Here is a 20,213-nt window from a genome sequence, read left to right as displayed (position 1 = left end):
GTTGCCCTGGGCTCACGCCTGAGGCATGTCGCGAGGTGACCTTTATCTGAAGAAAACCAGGACAACGCCAGGCTGTTTACCCGTTACCCACATCACCCTTGCTTGCACAGCATCTTTAAAGTCCTTTTAGGCGACGTGAGCCTTATCGTGCAGGACATGGGTGCGGGAGGGGCTGCTGAGGGCGATAAGGGGCCCGCCCCCCCCAGGCCCGGCGGGGCTGGGGCTCCCCCTGCCCCCTCAGCGCCGCACCGCAGCCGGGGGCGGGGCCGGCCCCTCAGGGGCGGTGACGTCACCCCGCGGGGGCGGGGCGTTTCTGGGGGCGGGGCGGGGGCGCTCTCGCCCCGCCCCTCGTCCCGCGTGTGGGCGGGGCTTGGCAACGCCTCCTGCGCATGCCCGGGGGGGCGGCCCGGAAGGCGGCCACGTCTACCGGAAGGGGCTCGGCGGGGCCCGGGCCGCGGCCTGACCCGGTGGGTGGGGGCTGGGGGGGCCGCTGGGGGCCGCTGGGGGCCGTTGGGAGCCGTTGGGAGCCGTTGGGGGCCGTTGGGGGCCGTTGGGGGCGGGGAGAGCCCCCCTCTGGGCCCCATATCGAAATCTGCAGGGCAGGCTTGCAAGGAACGGGGTTTGTGTGTGGGGCTGTGGCTGTGGAAGCGTCTGGCCGCGTCTCGGTCTCCCGCCGCTGTGGGTGCTGCCAGGTGCCCGCGGGCCTTGCTGGCTGTGATTGCTGCAGCTGGGCCGACCGGCTGGGCGCTGCCTGGCAGCTGCTGGTGCCAGGAGCAGGTACAGTAAGGTTTTGGGTTTGTGCATTGTGCTGAGAAGCAGATATACGCCCGTTTGTTATCCAAACACCGAAATACAGAGCTGTCAGGACAGAAGTTGTAGCAGAATTACAGCCATAACACATGAACGCAGCGTTTTTTTCAGGTAGCTCACGCTTTCTGTCTTATCAACACCTGTCTGATTTTTCCATGTCTTTTCCAGCTCATGTTCCTGAGATTTTAATTTTGTAGAGGTCATCGGCAGACATCGATCATGTCCTGGCTGGTCGATCTCGCTGGAAAGGCAGAGGATCTCCTCAACAGGGTCGATCAAGGTGCTGCATCAGCTCTGAGCAAAAAGGACACAGCAAGCAGTGCGGTTTATGATAACAAGAATTTGGGCACTGCCAATGAGTATTCCGAACTGCAGCAGCATACGGGAGAGCTGAAGTACCAGACGTCGTCCAAAGCAGCCTACATTTCCTCAGCAGCTGATAATATTAAACACCAAAAGGCTACAATCCTAGCAGGCACAGCAAATGTTAAACCAGCACGTAGGACATCTTCAGAAGTTGCTTCTTCTGCAGAAAGTGTTTCCACACCCAGAGCTTCCTCACACTTTGTGAGGAGAAAAAAGTCTGAACCTGATGATGAGTTGCTATTTGATTTTCTCAACAGTTCTGAGAAAGAGCCTAATGGAAGGATGGACACTAAAAGAGAGAAGAGCAAGGCACCTGTTACTCAAAATCACTCTCGGACTTCAAGCGTTAGTTCTGTGTCTACGAGTACGCAGAGTGGAAAAACAACTGAAGATAATTCCACCAGGAGCCAAGGCAATGGTAGTTTAATAATATTGAACCTAGTGATATTTAAAACCCACATATGTGTAGGGTAAGGCTAGGCAGTGGATTTGCTGACACTTGAAACATTCAGCATCAGTCAAATGTGTGGAGTTCAGCAGGGTCCTTAACATTTTTCATCACTGGTTTTGTCACACAGATTTGGCAAGCTCTAAAGATTTAGGGTACCTAAAGATCTAGGCTCTAAGGATTTAGGGTACCGCCTAAATCCTGTGGTTTCTTGATACACCTCAGTGCTGCTGCTCACCTCGACCTCCCTGAGCTGTGGGCTGACCCTGCATCAGCTCCTGTGCGTCCCCAAGTAGAAGCATAGGTTCTGGCGCTGCTGCCTTTGTTCCATTGCCCAGGGCTCTTACCTGGTGATGCCATGTCAGCGAGGCAGTGACATTTGCCACAGCTAGTAGATGGTGCTGGATGTTGTCCAGTGCCCCACCTGGGGTAGTGTGAGTTTTTCTCCCTCCCACCATGAAGGGGTAAGCTGTCAAACTTGCGTGGCCTGCAGAGGTGGAAATTGGATGCGGGCAGGCTGTTGTAAAGCTACAGGTTTGAGAGAGTGAGATGGATGAGGCCTTTGGGTTTGCCAGAAGTAGTTCGTTACTGCAGTCTGTATGCAGAACCTGAAATAGCTTGCAGGCCAGGTGGTCAGAACTTGGGGCTACTCTCAAGTCTCTGCTAAGGAGAATGCAGCTGGAAAGTGTCAGGAACTCATGGTCTCTGTCTCCAACCTATATCCTTACTGTCGTTTTCTATAAAATTGAAGCAAAGGATTGTATTCCTTAATTGCATAGTTAGAATATTACTTCTTCAGAACACTGAGCATGTGAAGCACTGTATGTGCTAGTTTTTGGCTAACTGTATTAAGTATGCTGAAGAGTGGAAGACGTAAAAAGGAATCATTTCCAAAAATATGTGACTGTTTAGTATTTCTGGGTCTGTAACTTTTCAGTAAGGCTTAATATGAAATGACACCATGGCACAGTCTGTGTTGATAATTGGTGCTCAGGGAATACGCTTGTTTTGCTCAGTGTGGTCCCTTGAGTTTTCTTCTGAGGGTTTTTGAGTAGTTCTGCATCTTGGAGCAGCCAAGTGAGGAAGTGTGCAATTAATGCATAGAGTTGGAGAACACTAGTTTCAAAGTCAACTGCATAGATACTGCGTTTAGATAGCCGTTTAACAGTTGTTGGAATAGATTATGGTCCATTAGCTGTAGACAAAAACAACTAATGCTAAAGTTTGTACATTGCCCTGGATGCAATTCAGTATGTGCTGTAAATGGCTAATTTCTTGCTTCATTAGCTTCATTAATCTCTTGAGCTTTCCAGACAAAGGAATGAAGATAGATTGTCTGATAATTTGGAAGTTGTGTGAGTTGAAAGGAGGGAAACAACATTTTGTAGAACCATTTAAATAGTAAAGAGATTTGAGAAAACGTGGGATGAATTGTACTGTCACTGCAGCTACTTGCTGGGACGTTGCTCAGCATTAACAGTCTGTCCCAGCTCCCTGGGCACCAGGTGATACAGCCTGTTGCAGTGGTAGCCAGAAAGGTGGAGCAGATTGGCTGGAATCACAAAGTGAAATAAATAACACTGTGGCAGCTAAACTGCAGTCTTGTGTTGAATTTGTTGCGGTCTTTCCCCATGGATTTTCATGTTACATGCCTGGGATGTACTGAATTCCGAAGTCATGGTTTTGGATCACCTGCTCATTTGCTCCTTGCATGACACGCTGTCTTATGTTTACACTGGTGCAAAGCTTCCAGCTGTTTGCACATTGAAATCAAGACTGCCAGAGTTGCTGCACGAATTTCAGTCTCGATTCCAGTTTGCATACAGCTGGAAGCAGTGCCCTGTGTGTGTGTGTGTGTGCATGCTGGAGAGGGGCTGTAGCTTCCCCCATAGTCACAGGGGATTCTTCAGACAGCTGCCAGGAATTCCCTTGCTGTTCTCACTGTGGTTCTAAGATTAAAAAAAAAAAGTAAGAATCTGCATTGTGGTTTTCATAATTGAGAGAATTAGTTTCTGTTGGCAGAAAGCTTTTAACAGTTTGACAGAGTGTATCTACCTTACATTTTCCCATTAGAGAAAGGAAAGGTTACGCTTCTGCTTTGAGTCACTGCAAATATTTCTCATAGTAAAAGTACTTTTAAAAAGCAGAATTGTCAGTTAAATGATGTTTTGACTGAAGTGATTCTTAAAATGCTTGTTTACATAGAAGTAACTAAAACATGTAGTTGTGTGGCTGAATTACATATTTAGGCTTGACACCAAAGTGATAAAATATGGCCATCTGAACAGATTTTTTAAAAATAAAATCTGTGTCTGTAAAATCAAACCCTTAATGGAAAACCAGATGAATTTATACATAGCAAGTACTGCAATTTTTAGTATTTTTAGTATCTTCTGCTATTCTTGCAGCTTCTGAAGACATCTCTGGGCAGCATAGTCATAAAAAAAGTGTTAACATCTCAGAATCCAAATGAGAAATTTAATGACTTTTGTCTTGCTTGGTTAGCAAAATCGCTGCATGATGCCTATATGCTGTATCATTGTCTGTTGTGTACAAGTCCGTGTGGAGAAGCAGTGCCATGTTCCATTTCAATATAAGCTATTTTGATATTTTTTTTTATTGGATTAAATGCATTTAACCACTGGTGCATAACATGAAATTACTGTTTGTGTCAAGGTGATCTCCAAATAGGTACAGTTCTAACATGTCTCTCTCTGTACAGAAACTCCAGACAGTTCAGATTCTGGTCTGGGAGCACAAGTGGATGGCGTGAAGGATTCCTCACTAAGTGCAGTAGCTAATCCTAGCCTTACAGCTAATGATGATCTCAAATCACACGAGCTATCCAATCTTCGCCTGGAGAATCAGCTGTTGCGGAATGAAGTGCAATCTTTAAATCAAGAAATGGCATCATTAATTCAGAGGTCCAAAGAAACACAAGAAGGTACTGTAGTTTGGAAACTAAACTATATGATATAGTTAAAATGCTAGTAAACCAGAAAATGATGCTGTTACTGTGTTAGTGTTCTATAACTATAATAAAGTCTTTCTAGTGAATTAGGATGTATGACTTACCAAGCAAAATGATTCCTGGATTTCAGAATAATGGACTTGGAGAAACTAAAAGTCTTGTTCAACTATGAAAATAACACAAATGTTGATTAGAATTATGTAGTTGAGTTAGTTTCACAACTTCTTAAAACAACAGATGTTAACATTATTAGAATAGTCTTCCTGCCTTTCAAAAGTCCTGGCAAAATAATTATGAGTAAATTTCTTTAAGTACTTGAAACGTGACTATTCTCTGGCTGTAAGCTATGATCTCTAAAGCCTGTAAATTGACATTAAAAATATCAGATGTAATATTTTAATATGATTTTACTAGCTTTTTCAAAGCCCCATGAAGTGGCAAATATAACAAATGAATATAAAAGCATTTCAGTAATAAAATGTTTGTCAAACTGCTACAGTTAGGCACAAGACAGAGGGACTGTTTTTGTTTCTCAAAGTAACTGTATGAGCCAGAAAGCTTTCGTCTCCATTGAAGCTTAACATGTAATCTTTGATTAAAAACAAAAGTCTAGGTGAGTATTCAGGTGTTATTTTAACACTGATTTATTTTTCTGCTGACTGTATTTCAGGTTGATCTTACTATCACATCTAGTTGAACTGGATGCTTTATGCAGAGGTTTCCAAAGGTTTGTTCACACAAACAGGGCTATTCAGTAGTAGTTCGTTGCAAGGGATGAGGCAAATAACAGTGTGAGAATGAGGATGCCAGTTTTGAGACCATGTGTAAATGGTTATGGGTCTGACAGCCAGAGTCTGGCATTTGTTATGTCTTGGAAGCTCACAGAGTTTCAGCATTACTGACGTGCATCCTGGCCACTTACACTTGGAATACTCTATTTGTAAAAACTTCAAAAAAATGTTTTACTTTGTAGAATTGAACAAATCCCGGGAAAGAGTGGAGAAGTGGAATGTTGATCATTCAAAGAGTGACAGGATGGTTAGAGAACTTCGAGCTCGAGTTGATGATCTGACGGAAGCTGTTGGTGCCAAGGATTCCCAGCTAGCTGTGCTGAAAGTACGCTTGCAAGAAGCTGACCAGCTCTTAAGTTCTCGGACGGAAGCTTTGGAAGCATTGCAGAGTGAAAAATCACGGTACATCATAATTTCAGACTTCATGACTTTGCAAATAGTAGTAAGCTTCAAAATTCAAGGTAGAATGGTCTCTTTAAGAATAAAAATGACTAAACTAATGCAGGCAGACTGCATCAAGTTTTGAAATATGAACGTTTATGTTAAGCCCATTACATCATAGCTTGCAGTGGAAACTGGGTAAATAAATACTAAATACGAGCAATTGCCACCTCATCATTGAAATATGTTTTGTATAATGTATTTACATTTATGTCACAGGCCTGAAGCTAAAGTTCTCAAGAAATATTTACCTTGAAAAATCCAAGTGCTTATCCACACATATAAAGACTTTTTGACTTACATCAGTGCTGGGATATGAGTCTGCCCCTGGATGTTCCAGAATATAGGTCAGGGAGGGGCTACGTGAGTTACTGACTCCACACCTCACAACCGTATCCAGCCATGTTCAGTAATTTACCATGTAAATTTTTGAGGCTGGTCTTAAAACGAGGTAGTCATATTTCTGCCTTAAAATCACACTAGATTTCTTATTTCTCACTTAATATGTGTATCGCTTTCAGGATAATACAAGACCACAGTGAAGGGAGCAGTCTGCAAAATCAAGCCCTTCAAACCCTTCAGGACAGGTTGCGTGATGCAGACTCTGCACTGAAGCGAGAGCAAGAAAGTTACAAACAAATGCAGGTTAGATGGGAAGATTAAAGAAGAGTTTCAGACTCTCCTTTTGAGATCAAATCTGTGAGGTTCTTACTACTGTCTTTTTCCCTTGACTCTATTTCCTGCTCAGGGTACTAAGTGCTTGGAAAGATGTGCTGCTTCTGTTGCACTAGCATCCATGATGCTAGTTTACTTTCTGTTATTTTGAAAGCTTTATGATTAAAAGCTTTTGAGAATTGATGCTGATTTTTTTTTTAATGTTATATTTGATGTAAAAACATATTTTAAAACCAAATCTGTAATCAATTTAATTTTCCATGTGTGGGTTGTGTCCCCACCCACTGTCTCGCAGTTTTAGTGTGTAATCTTAAGAATATTAGGCTGAGTGATTACTGCTATGGTAAATGTGGTAGTTCATGTTGCTGGAGCCCGTGCATTCCACATTTAGCGTGCCTTATTATACATTAATAACATCTATGAAAATCCTTATTGGTGGTTGGTTTTTTTTTTTTTTTAACTACATCAAAATGTGGCAGTTGAAATTTGATAACATTTTTTTCCACAAAGACCTTGCTTTTTGTTTACCAAGTATATGTAAACCATAAGACCCACTTCTGATGTGGGAAAGAAATTTATATTTTTACTGTTCTCATTCGCCATTTCCTTAAGCTAGCAGGATTTCTTGCACATAGCACTAATGCATCTTTAAGTTGGAGGCAGTTGATGTGAGGTGTTGTTTCAAGAGTAGTTGCTTTTAAACTTTTATTTCTTGCTTTCTAGGTTAAAGTTGAGATTGTGTTTAAACACAACGTATTGTTTCTTTATTGCTAATAGAATGAGTTTGCAGCGCGATTAAGTAAACTGGAAGCAGAACGTCAGAAATTGGCAGAAGGGATAACTGAAGCAGAAAGAAAGTTTTTAGATGAAAAAAGGCGAGCTGATGAGCTTCAGCAGCAAGTCAAAGTAACTAAAAACCACCTAGAATCTGCAAAACAGGAACTGGCAGACTACAAACAAAAAGCGACTCGCATACTCCAAGTAAGCATTTCTTCAAAGAAATCCAGTTTGATCTGTACACCTAAGTTTTTAATGTGCTATTCCTCAAGTAATTCAATCTGTGTTTTTTCCATGTAATCTGTAATTTCCTTTGGGGTATGTGATACCTGTACAGAACAGCTACCAATCTGCATTTTGCACCTCCAAAATTCAAGTTTACAGGTTGGTTTTCATAATTAAAATGAAAGTTTGGGTCCTGAACTTAAAGAAATACCCAAGTGAACCATTGCACTTATTGTGCAATAGCTGTCAATGTGTGCCTAATCAAAGAGCCTGATCTTAGGCAGATAGATACATAGATGTAACCTACAATTTGTTCCACACCCTGTGTTCTTGTGTCAAGAAATTGCTCTATTCTGCTTGAGGCTAAAGCATAGCATGCCATGGATAGTTATGTGTAAATCAAAGAAAATATTTTAATATATACTCAAAGGTTGCACTATATAAACAATGGCAAAATTACATAATTTGTGCAATACTTCGTAACTTATCAAAGTTAGAAAAAACAAACTTGGCTAATTTGAGTTCTGTTTATGAAAGTTAGCAAAATGTTAAAGGTAAATTCTATTTTAGGTTCATGAATTTAGTCTGATACCTGAGGACAGTATTTAAATCATCATGATGAATACAAGACGCATGAGATCAGGAACCAATGTCAAGCTAATGTTAGGTTGATTCTGAATAAAAAGGTTCATTTTGTTTCCCAGAAGAGTTATTGCTGGTTTTGGTTCTTACTTGGCTTTGCTGGCAGGAGAAAGGATAGACTAAAGCTTTGCCAGAAATGTCTGTCTGCTCTCATGTGTTACCTGGAAAGCCAGAATTTTTATCAGTGACATGTTTAACAATCCATGCACTAAAACCAAAAACGTTACTCTTCTTCAGATAACACAGACTTTCAATGAATCCAATCTAATGGTGTGCAGGAAATCAGAAAAAATAACAGTAGAGAACCATTTTCCATTTTAAAATCTGTAGGGTCATTAGTAACTTGGCTAAAAGAACAGATAAAGCACTTCATTTCACAGATAAAGTACTTCAAGCTGTGCATCTACATACGAATTTTAGAGCAAAGCCATTTTGACAAGTTGTTTTTGAGCACTTGTTAAATATTGCTGTCAATAACATACTGATTTATTATTTCAGTCCAAAGAAAAGTTGATAAACAGCCTAAAAGAAGGCTCTGGTATTGAAGGTATGGATAGCCATACAGCAAGCACAATGGAACTGGAAGAACTGAGACATGAGCGTGACACTCAGAGAGAAGAAATACAGAAGCTAATGGGGCAAATACAGCAGATGAGAACAGAGCTGCAGGTAGCTATGATTACTACACATCTGTATAGTTAACTATGTACAAAGGTCTGTGTTCTTGTGTACTTTAGGGCTGATGCTTCTAATATTTACTTGTTTACTTGACCTAGTATTAAAACAAGCCAACTTTTTCTCAATGTGGGGCAAATACCTGTAGATACCCAATTTCTACCCATGTTCTCTCACTCCTGCTGGTGGGAGGAGCACTGTGGATACCATTCTTTCTTTCCTCACTATTACACGCTCCTTTTGAGGTAAGCGTTTCTTTCCAAACAAGCCTGGTGACTTGTGCAGAGATTACAGTTGCTTCAAGGATTAGTAGCCCTTGCAGAAAAGGATATAGGTAATCTGAGTCTGGGGCATAATTGGCTTAACCCAGCAGTTGCGTGTGAGCCTGCTTCACACACTTGTAGCCTCTAAACAGTAGAAGGGAAAAAATCACTTGGAGGCTTCTCATGTTTACAAAATGCATTTATCTTATTTCTATTATAATAAAAATAATCTGTATAGAATGAGTGAATGTCACTTATTTCATTCACCATCACAGTCATTGTTCTTGGAAGGATTTTTGAAGATAAAACTCTTTGCTGTTACCTATGACAGATTGCAGTATTGTTTAAATGTTAGTGAAATGGGAACATTCTGTTAATTTCAGGATATGGAGACTCAGCAGGTGAGTGAAGCTGAGTCAGTGAGGGAGCAGCTGCAAGACCTACAAGAGCAAATAGCAGCACAGAAAATGGCCAAGCAAGAGACAGAAGCTGAACTAGAACGGCAAAAACAGGTAAGGAATTCTTGAAAGCTGATTGGGCTGTCTTATTTTAGGCCCCATTTGGTGTCATCAGTAGAGTATTCAGCTTAATGAGAGAGTAGCTTATATGGTATTTAGATTATTTTTTTTTCCTGTATTCTAAAGAAATCCCCTTAAGTTTAATGAGTGTCATTAGGCCACAGTGCAACCAGTAAGAAGCAGTATTCCTGATAAATGGAGATCTCAGTGATGTATTAAAGAATAAATATGACAGTGGGGAGTGCACAAAATTGATGGTGATCTTGAATTTTATTCAGCAGGGGAACGATTCTACAACGGGGGTATAGTAGGATTTGTAACTGTTATTTATATCAAGAAATTTAAATACTAAAAATGGTTACGATAGGACTTCCTGTGCTCAATTTCTACATAAGACTTAGCTCTTCAAACAGTGTTATTGTAATACCAAATTCATAGTCTTTTTAATCTACTCGTTAGTCAGTTCTGAAGCTAGAGTTTAGTTTCAAAATGCTGTATAAGAAAAATAGCTGGTAAAATGGTACTAGTGAATTTTGTCAGATCTTGTCGTCTTTTTAAGCAGTTTTGTGCTAGAAAGAGGGGGGGAAGGCAAACTCATATTTTAAACTAAGTATTTAGTAGAAATCGGACAAATGATTTGCATCCTATTAAAATATCTGTTTCAGAAAAAAAGCTCATGTAAGGAGAATTAATAATGAGGAAAGCGGGAGAGTACACTGTATCTGCTAGGAACAATTTATCTTACAGGATTATCTGTCCTTTCAGAAATTACATTTTAATGAGATGCTAGCAGCTTGAACTAATTAAAAGGCAGAAGTTGAGGTCTGCTGTTGATGGATAGCTGATGTTTATTATATCATAGCAGATGGTAGTCTGTATTACGTTACTCCTGCCGTTCTGAAGGGTATATTTTATGTCAATACTATGTATAGAAAAAGTGAGGTAAAATCTTTTTTTTTTTTTTTCAAAAACAAACAAACAAAAAAAACCACAAAACATTATCAGTTATTACAGAAAACGAAGTATTCCTTTTGATGACATACAGGTACACGTGCTTTTAAGGTAATTGTGTGCATTGATAACTTAATAGAATTGTGGTCTGTTCAACCTGGGAATTGCTTTAACTTCGTGTAAGGTTTCTGAGATTGAAGATGGAAAATAAGTAGAGGTTATTTCTTGTGTATCTGATGGTTTGAAGGAAAAATATAATTATCTATCTTCTGTAGCAGCTGATAGCTGAAGTACGGTGATTCAAAGGCTGTCTTAAATTAAAAGACAAGTATGGTAGGTATTTAAGTAGGAGTTAACACAGCCACTAAATGCTGGAAGAAACAAAACTTACAGTTAGTTTTTGCTGTTCGGTAACTTGTCCCTTGCTAATGTTCCTTCCCATTTCCCCTCCCCTCCATTACATTCATTTATCCTAAACTTTTAAGGAAGATCTGTGTCATACACAGATATGCCAAAGTTGTTGTTTTTTTTAACTTAAAAAAAATATATCTTCAGTTGATGGGTTTGTTTTAGAAATACAGATTCCTCCAAAGTATTTCCTAATTCTTTAAGTTACATGGCATCATTTAAAGACAGCAATATAATAAACAGAATATAAGGACGATAAATCATATTCCCAATGAAATCTTGTGAACCAGTCTGAACTAGTATTTGTTAGGTCAGTTTTCACAAAAGAATTTGATAGACTTCTAGGTTCTATCCTCATACTCTGTTCTTTTCTTTTTTTTTTTTTTTTTTTTCCTTTCCTTGGTGCTAGACAGACACTTCTAAAATTATATTAAATTTCAGTTTATATTTTATTCCAGTGTATTACCTACTTGTGTTCTACTGTGAAACTCTGGATAAAAGAACATCTCAAAGTACACATGTATGAAAAAAATCTTTGTGATCTATTTCGTAGGAACTCCATTATACTGAGGAGGAATTGTATCGAACAAAAAACACTTTGCAAAGCAGAATAAAAGACAGAGAGGAAGAAATTCAGAAGCTCAGAAATCAGGTACTGTATATAGAAAATAACTTTATTACCTTTACTTATGAAATCAGGGTTGAAAACTATTAATTTGCTTAAGCTGCACAAAAGACACAAAAGTTCTAGTAATGCATTAGTGTGTACTTGTTTGCAATACGGAGTAGAGCTTTAAATGGAGAGAGTACAAGAATGCAACCACAAAGTAGTAAATAATGTAATTTTATACTTATATGTGCTTTTGTCTTCAGAAGAAAAAAAAATCATCTGTGACCCAACTAGACCTGTTCGGGTGGTGCTGGATCAACACTCTTCTTTCTGAAAACTAAAAAGTCATTGGTGTTTGATTGGGTCATCGCTATTTCTGCAGGGATCCTTTTAATTGGGCATAGGAAAATAAGATGTCCTTCAGACTAGTTACCTGTCTAGCCTACTGTTCAATCTCAGACAGTGATAATGAGGACAGAATGTGAGCCTGGCCACTTTCTTCACTCCCTTGTGCTCCTTCATCACCTGCAGTTGTGTTAGACATGTTAGAGTTTTAAGTCCCTGCTAATTTCTGCCAGTATGTTTGTGGAACTCTTTTCCTTAAATCAGTCTAATCTCTTTTGGAACCTTCTGATAGTGTCAGCCATCATCAGACTCCTTGGACAGCATGAAGGCATCAGCCTTATTTTGTGTAAATTATCTTAGCATAACAAAAAGTAGTCAATATTTAAAGAAGCTGATAACCTAGGGTCAGCTGTGGTCAGCTGTACAGTTAGTGTCAGAAGATTTGGAAACTTGTGTAGTGTGACATGAAGTTTGTGAGCCTTTTGGCAGATGATTCTTCCGGTAATGTTGGTTTCAAGAATACCTGCTACCTGCCCTGGTACATTATATCCCACTTGTATTTCTTGATATCTCACTGCCTCTGGCTCCTGCTGATTCCACTGTCTCATCATTGAAGCTACATGTTAGTGGTATATGATGGATCAGGTCTAAAATGGGAGCGAATAAACGGGTTTTGTAATACGTCATGTTTGTCAGATTTTGAATGTGTTCTGATTTTTTTCCTTTGCTTTGTTTTTAGCTCACAAACAAGGCTCTAAGTAGTAGTAGTCAGACTGAACTAGAAAATCGACTTCATCAGCTGACAGAAACACTTATTCAGAAGCAGACTATGTTAGAGAGCCTGAGCACAGAGAAAAACTCACTTGTCTATCAGCTAGAACGGCTTGAGCAACAGCTGAAGGCTATCCAAGGCAGTAGTTCTAATGGGCCTTCCATTAACATGTCAGGAATTGATGGTGCTGAAGGTAAGTAATGAATGCTAATATTTAAAACTCCATCCTTTCTGCAGTTCAGCCTTCTGTATTTCCTAATGTCTTTTCCTGTAGGTCTTGAGTTTATAAAGGAAAAAAAAATCTGAAAATGGTGCTTATAGCAGAGACCTTGTTAGCAACAGCCAGTATCAAAAATAGTTAAATTAAAACCTCCTTTTTGTCTGTAAGTGCTGTAAGTAAATTTAATAAAGCCAATTTAATTCTTAGTACTGTGACATTATTAGAACAGTCTTATTTACAAATCCTGTCACAGGTGCACATAAATATGTCTTTGGGGGTTTAAACGGAATCTTAGGAGCAGGAAGTATTGTTCCCTTTCAGAAAGGTGTTGGGAGGTGAGCATTAACACGGAACTTCTGAGAGCTGATAAGAATTTCCTCCTTTCTTCCTGTTCTTCTTGAAAAGCAGCTTAAAATATGGGGGTTCTACTCTTAGGTGTGTTTATCTGTACTGTGTAGCAATCATCCTGTGTATAGGAGAACCTCAGCAGACAATCCATGGTTTTGAGATGTTACTTCTCAGAATCAGTTTGAAATTTTATATTTACATATATGAGAAGTGACTTTAAAAGCAATGAATGAATTTTAAGAGGTGTAAAATGACAATCTAGGCTTTTGTTTCTTTGCTTGAGAAAGACCTTTAAGAAGGTCAGGAGAACTAGCAAATTTCCTTTTGGTTTGTTTTTAAGCAATTTCAGTAAGTTTCTTTATGAATTACAATTAATCTGAGAATCCTTTATTAAAAAAGTTGATGGATAGTAAAAGTATAAATAGAAATATTTGGAATATACAAGTTAGTATCATAAATGCTGTCAAAATTTTACTGTATAAGAATTAAAAGCAAAAAAAGTTTTATAGTATCAAACCTGTATTTTATATACCTAAAAATAGAATTATTATTGCTTAATAGAGTTAGATACCAAGCTTTTGGTATCAGTATTTTGTCTGGGGTAATCTGTCCGTCTTATTAACTAAAATAAATTTTTAAGTGTACTGAATTGAAGAGATGCTTAACTTGATTGCAAGTTTATCAGGAACCCTCCCCTCACGCCACACTTCCTTGCCTCCATCAAAATGGAACTAACAAATCATGAATCCCTGTTTCTGATTTTAATATATCTTTGTTGTAAACTATTTATTTTACTTAGACAATAATTTAGCTGGTTTTAGTTTGATGAGATGTTTTGCTTTCTTTCCTTCAAATAGGTGCTCGTATGCGTAATGTTCCTGTCCTGTTCAGTGACATGGATACTAACATGGCAGGAATGTATGGGAGAGTTCGCAAAGCTGCCAGTAGTATAGATCAGTTTAGGTAAGAGTGTGCTAAAGGAATACATCTTGTAATTACTGGAGTCCTTTTGCAGTTTTCTGTCACACAGCTTCTGTTTTGAATTGCTTTTATCACAGCAAAAGTAAAAAATAATGAAGCTAATGTACTGAGTACAGTATAAATTACTAAATATTGACCTAGTTCACTTGTGCTTTCCAAGGATATTTATATCCTCGGGATGTTACAAGCTATAGTAAATTATTCAGACAGTGCTGTTGTATCCTGTAGGTTTTGATACAGGAGTATCATTAAACTTTATACAAAAAAATAACCTTTTTCTTTACCAACTCCCACATTTTTCACAAGTTTTGATTGTGTCTGGGTACTGTATGAGTATTAGTGGGGGAGCGTTATGTATGCTTGGGGACTGTCAATTTCTTCTCTTTAGGCATCCTCATGAAGGCAGAAGGCAGGATTCTGGGTTCTGACCTGGTACAACTGTTTACCATAAAAGAAAGATGACTAACCGTTCAAAGAACTAGTAGACAAAAATCATGCTGGACCCAGCAAATGACTTACTTTCATCCGTTTTCTCAGCAGTTAGTTTAATTATCAGTATTCACAGCAAAGGTGTGCCCCAAAACTTCAGTCAAATACCAGTAGAAAACAAAATTAGGTAGTGCTTTTTAATCCTCAGGTATCTTAACAGGAAATCCTTTGCGCTTTCATGGTACTGTAATTTCACTGTGAAGAATATTGGGATTTCCTTTATTGGAGCCAATTATCCGAGATGCTTTAATACTTAGCTTCACTTGGCAGTATCATAATCACTTCAGTATGTGTATGTGTTTTTGTTTTTGTTTTTTTTTTAAAGCAACATTATTGAGCAACAATGCACATTTAGTACAGTATACTTTGTAGTATTGTAGCAGTAAACTTTGAAAACCTATGTCCTTTTCATTAATAAAATACAAGAATGTCGATCTATTAGATTTTACAAATGAGAACAAGGTTTTTAGATGCTTCAGTTTTTTTAAAAAAGATTTATGAAAGCTCCTCAAGTAACAAAATTTGGCAAATTTTTGAGTTTAAAATGCCTATATCACTTCTTAGCTCTATTCATAACTTCTGGGCCTAGCATGTGACAAAAAAAAAAAAAGATTACCTTTAGTGGTCTAAATTCTGAATTTTCTCACTCCATTGAATGCCTTGAACACATGAAGTAAAATTCAAGTCAGAAACGAAGATGTATATAACATCAGCGGTAATTTGAGTTTGTAGTGAGTAGAATGAGAGGAATGGGATTTTTTTTGCTCGCTGCTAACTTGTACATGTTTGTGTTTGTTGTTTTTTTCTCTTACACTTGTATAGCATTCGGCTAGGAATCTTTTTAAGACGGTATCCCATAGCGAGAGTCTTTGTAATCATCTATATGGTGAGTAAGTTTTCTTCAAAGTAAGAATATAGTATAAGTTTTTGATAGCCTATTCACGTAGTACATCTGAAATTGAAATTTGATGTTTAAAAGCAAAAGGCTATATAATTAACTTTAACAACTCAATGTTAGTACTTTTTTTTTCAGTAGAATATTTAGTAGTACTTACAAAACAGCATTCTGGAGTCATGTTACTTGCCAGTTTTCCTTTTTTCCCATGAATTATTGGAATAGAATTTTAAAGACATTTGTGTGACCACCATTTAAAAGACTGTAAAAAATGGAGTGAGAATTAAAATACAAAACAGTATTGTGACCTATATGCACTGAGTTCAGGAAATTGACTTCTACTGTAGGTGTTCTTAATATTTGCCCATCCACTTTTTTTCAGTAATTAATAATCATTCTACTCTAGAAGTTGAAAAAGTAGCAAGTAAAGTTGTTTCTACTAGAATTCACCAAGTAGTAGAAAGTTGCTTATCCATATCAGGTGAGATTGTCAGCTGCAATTGATAAAAGTGAAATTCCTTCCTTTTCCACTGGAGGGCAGATGTCTGTCAGTTGAAGTGACCTGTGGTAAGGTATGTGTGCAGTCTGTCCTGCTTGAAAATACTCATTAGTCAAGTCTTTGAAATGAAAGAAATTATATTGCTTGAGAACACATAATGATTTCTCTGAACAGAGTCTCTGAGAACAACTGTCGCTGTTTCAGGAAATAAAGCAGAGGCACATAAATCAAGGAAATGACAGTTTTCCCCTGTGATGGTTTCTTTCAGCTTATTAAGTACTGTAAGGAACAGGGCTCTTTAATTCCTGACCTCTCTTTCTTCATGACTTAGGCTTCCTAATATGTGAATAAAATGCTTTGTGCTAAAACACTGAAGAATTTTACTGCCGAAGCTACTCGATAATGGTTGCACAGGAGCCCTCTATTGGGCAATCAATGACAATTACCCTTTTTCAGCTGGAACCTTGGCTATGACTATTGTAATTTTAATGCATAGGTCTTGCTTTTTTTTTTTTTAAATATTATTTTTTTAAATATGGCTTAGGTACTGTCAGTTATCTCCCTTTGTTACACCCAGAGCAACTGTATTTGGTTACTGGAAAAGGTTCCCCAGAGAACTCCAGCAAGCTCAGTGCCATGATTGCTTCAAGAAACATTTGGACATTGCTCTCGGATGCATGGTCTGATTTTTGGATGGTCGTAGGTGGAGCCAGGAGTTGGACTCTGATCCTTGCGGATCCCTTCTAATTTAGGATAATCTATGATACTGTATAATTTCAACAAAATTTGAATGAGAATTTATGTTCCTATGATGTTCATAAAAATACTTCAAAACAGTGCCCTTAGTAAGGGGAAGGAAAGTAGAGCTCAGCTGCTTTGACACTGTCTGGTGTCAGTCAGTTTGCACAGGAGCTGTGGCTTACCGCTTGCTCTAGGCTGATCACACAATGTGGTTTCTGTGGGCTAGGCTGGGTATTGGGGAGAACACCTGGAATTATTGGGGCATGGATGGAAAGAGGAGGCAGAGGACATAAAGAAGCCACCTGGATTGCTGTAGATTTCTTTTTGCTGTTTGTATAAAATCTTTAGCTTTGTGCGAATGGCATCTTCAGTATCTGACTCAGCATTTCATTATGCAAATGAGAATTCATTTTTTTAGAAGAATAATATGAAAAATACTTAAAATATTTGTACAGAAATAGCTTCTTTTAACTTACAATCATCATGTACAGCAACAATGTATGTGCTGATAAGTTAATGCTTTCTTCTCTTTTCCCAGGCATTGCTTCATCTGTGGGTAATGATTGTTCTACTTACCTACACCCCAGAAATGCATCACGACAGTCCCAGTGGCAGATAGACCGAGACAGGACCATATGCTGTGCTGTGTAACTTGGACTGGCAGTGTATTTAGAGTAATCAGTCCAGAAATACTGGCAAACTTTTTCTCATGGTGTTTAGGAAGAACGAAACCATCATGCCTGATTTATCACTACTTCTTAAATACATGTATAATACTATGTAGCTTTTCTGATTTACCTAAAAAAGCATCACTTTCCTGAAGAAATAAAGCTATTAAGTTAAGCTCAGTTTAGCTTTTACATTTTACATAAACCTTCCCATGGTTAGTGTAAAAGATAAAGCTTGCACCTACAGAGAAATGCAAGGATTGCTGAAGTTACAGATAAATAAACTGTTTTAGAAAGTGCTGGTTATGGGCTATGGTCAGGTAAAAAACTGTACTTAGCAATTTAAATAAACCTTTCTTTCTGGTTTCTTTCAGTCTGCTTTTGCACTTCTGTTTTTAACTTTGTAAATAGTAGTCTTTTCTTTAAGGAAACTGTTAAACTGAAAAAATAACAATGGATTGGTGCAATATCTTTTTGTAAATAAGCTGAAAAATAAAATATTATACATTCTTCTTAGCTTTGTACTTCGGTGCAATAGATGTTTCTTCCCTATCAGCTGAATAGTGGGGTTGCCTATTTAAATGCTGGTACTAGAGCTTTATTGGAGAGAGAGAGAAATGGAGGTTTCAAGAAGGAAGGTTCAAATCCTTCAGAAATAGTGGTGTTTCCTTTTCCTCTTGAAAGTTATGTATTTTAACTGCATTTTCTTATATACCTCTCATTACTACGTGTCTTAATCAAACCTTATAGTCACTGAAATATTTATTTTCTAAAACTTTAGGTACCTAATTAAAGCTATTTCTGTGACAGATTTTGTATAATGAAAAAATAATTCTGTCTAAATACTTACCAATGTACTAATAAACACATCTCATCAAATACATCTCATCAAAGACTTACCATAAAACCCATAGAACCAAACCAAATGTACTGTAGTAGTTCTGTTGTTAGTCTGGCATTTTTAATTATGAGTTCTCGATACACTAGCACAATAATACAAGGTCACTTTCTTTCCTTAAGAGATTTTTTCCTATGTAGTACTCAAAGCTGAGTAATGAAAAGATGACTAAAAGCAATTTGTCACACCTACTCTAATGGATGTAGTTCAGTCTTCATCTGACTTGAACACACTGAGCTTTGGTCCTGTGCACGAAGTCTGTCATACTATCTCCTATGGAAATGTTACAGTGGAAAAATGTTATTGCTGCTCTGATTCAGATCTGATAGAGAAAACTGAAATGTTTTGATGAATTAAATAATAAAAGAGCATTTTCAAAAAGCTGTTTCTGTACCCTCTGTGTTACTTGATGCACTTTTCCTATTTCCTGTTGCTTTGTTTCCAGTCCTGGTACTAAAGCCATTCTTGAAGCCCTGGGCTCCTATAGCTGACTGCTATAGGAGGAGTTCAGGTATGGGCAAATGTAAAACCTTCTGTATATGTGTGTTTTTGTTTGGTTGTGTTTTGTTTTGTTTCTAAAACATCCAAAACACTGAATCCTAGCATTTTGGGTACTTGAATACACTGTGAATTTCTGGGAGAACATTTTTGGTGGTATAAGCCCCTCACCTTTGCTGGCATTGCACCAACTGCACAGCTATTCATTCTCTCTTGCATATGTTTTTTTTTTTTGTTTGTTTGTTTTTTTGTTTGGTTGGTTTTTTTGCTGTTGCTGTTTTTTTTCATTTTTAGATCTTCTAATCCATTGATACTTTTTTCTTTCTCCTCTCTCTCTACTGGAGTAGAATTGGCCTTGTGTCCTTGACCCATGTAAGCATATGTTGCTAAGATGATTCTGGTTTTTATTTTATGCCTTGTCCCAGAAATTCTGCCATCTTTGCTATCTATTAACCTTTTTTTTTTTTTTTTTTTTTTTTTTCCTATTTGTGAAAGAGGGGCACAGCTCTTTGAGGGGAGAACCTGGTTACATTTTGATTTTTAAAAGTTGCAATTTTATCACACTTTGAATGGGTATGTTCTCACCTTGTAAGAAATCTGGAAGGTGGCAGTTTATAGTTGGAAGTCCTTGCAAAGTTCAGTATGGAGCATTGCATGGGGTAAGGAAAGAAAGGTCCCTGTGCTAGTAAGGGCTATACTTGTGTAAGTGACCACCTTCAACACTCTCTTTAAATCACAGAAATGTGTGAAAAGCCTTTATGATCATGTTAAACACTTTGGAGTTGCACAAGCAATACAAGCAATACATTTGTTTAAATAGTGGATTCTTTCCCCTCATAATTCATGTCAATAAACTGCATATGATGAGGTGCAGGAGCACACAAGACCATATAATGGAGTCTATCTGAATATAAATGTCAGATTTTAAGTCAAAGGGCAAGGTAGACTTCCTGCCTCAGATTAGTAGCTGGTCCCTGCTGTCAGCTGTCCTGCTGCAGCTAAGTGTGCTCCAGGCCAGAGGTGCTGCAGGGACAGCAAGTCAGCCAGCAGCTCCTGGCGGGGGCAGGAGGGAACAGGCGGCTTCGGAGTGAGCAAGGAGCTGCTGCTGGCCTGCGTCTTCACTGACGGGAGGATATTCCTAGCGCCATGTCTGTTATTTAGGGCTGTCATACTACGGAGCAGTTAACCTACCCTCACTTCATAGACTGGCAGAGCAAATTTTATTTATTTATTTTTTTAATATTTTACAGATGCTGGTCCTGTCTTTGCACCAGAAAAGAGATAGCCA

General features: G+C 38.4%; 1 protein-coding gene across 3 annotated transcripts; it reads left to right on the top strand.

The window, feature by feature from the left end:
- The first annotated feature begins 310 nt into the window (after positions 1 to 310).
- Positions 311 to 18,820, top strand: GOLGA5 (golgin A5). 3 transcript variants are annotated; one of them, XM_068682908.1, is made up of 13 exons: positions 311 to 467; positions 979 to 1,588; positions 4,347 to 4,568; positions 5,569 to 5,788; positions 6,349 to 6,472; positions 7,280 to 7,483; positions 8,645 to 8,815; positions 9,468 to 9,596; positions 11,515 to 11,613; positions 12,656 to 12,881; positions 14,114 to 14,219; positions 15,549 to 15,612; positions 17,400 to 18,820. In XM_068682908.1, the coding sequence occupies exons 2-13, from the start codon at positions 1,030 to 1,032 to the stop codon at positions 17,478 to 17,480; spliced, it is 2,205 nt and encodes a 734-aa protein (XP_068539009.1). In that variant the 5' UTR covers positions 311 to 467; positions 979 to 1,029; the 3' UTR covers positions 17,481 to 18,820. The 3 variants fall into 3 exon arrangements, with proteins under 3 accessions (XP_068539009.1, XP_068539006.1, XP_068539007.1); XM_068682905.1 differs by having other exon boundaries at positions 979 to 1,594; XM_068682906.1 differs by lacking the exon at positions 311 to 467 and adding an exon at positions 515 to 777 and having other exon boundaries at positions 979 to 1,594.
- Positions 18,821 to 20,213: the final 1,393 nt, after the last annotated feature.

This window comes from Anas acuta, chromosome 5 (assembly GCF_963932015.1).
Source record: "Anas acuta chromosome 5, bAnaAcu1.1, whole genome shotgun sequence".
Lineage (NCBI taxonomy): Eukaryota > Metazoa > Chordata > Aves > Anseriformes > Anatidae > Anas > Anas acuta.
The sequence above is the reverse complement of the archived record's forward strand: the minus strand, read 5'-3'. Positions and strand labels throughout refer to the sequence as shown.

Bases quoted from the DNA above. Each gene is read 5' to 3' on its own strand.
- GOLGA5 (XM_068682905.1), top strand. From the start codon at position 1,030: ATGTCCTGGCTGGTCGATCTCGCTGGAAAGGCAGAGGATCTCCTCAAC. The intron at 12,882-14,113 runs GTAAGTAATGAA...TCCTTCAAATAG, and splicing joins AGGAATTGATGGTGCTGAAG to GTGCTCGTATGCGTAATGTT. The intron at 14,220-15,548 runs GTAAGAGTGTGC...ACACTTGTATAG, and splicing joins AGTAGTATAGATCAGTTTAG to CATTCGGCTAGGAATCTTTT.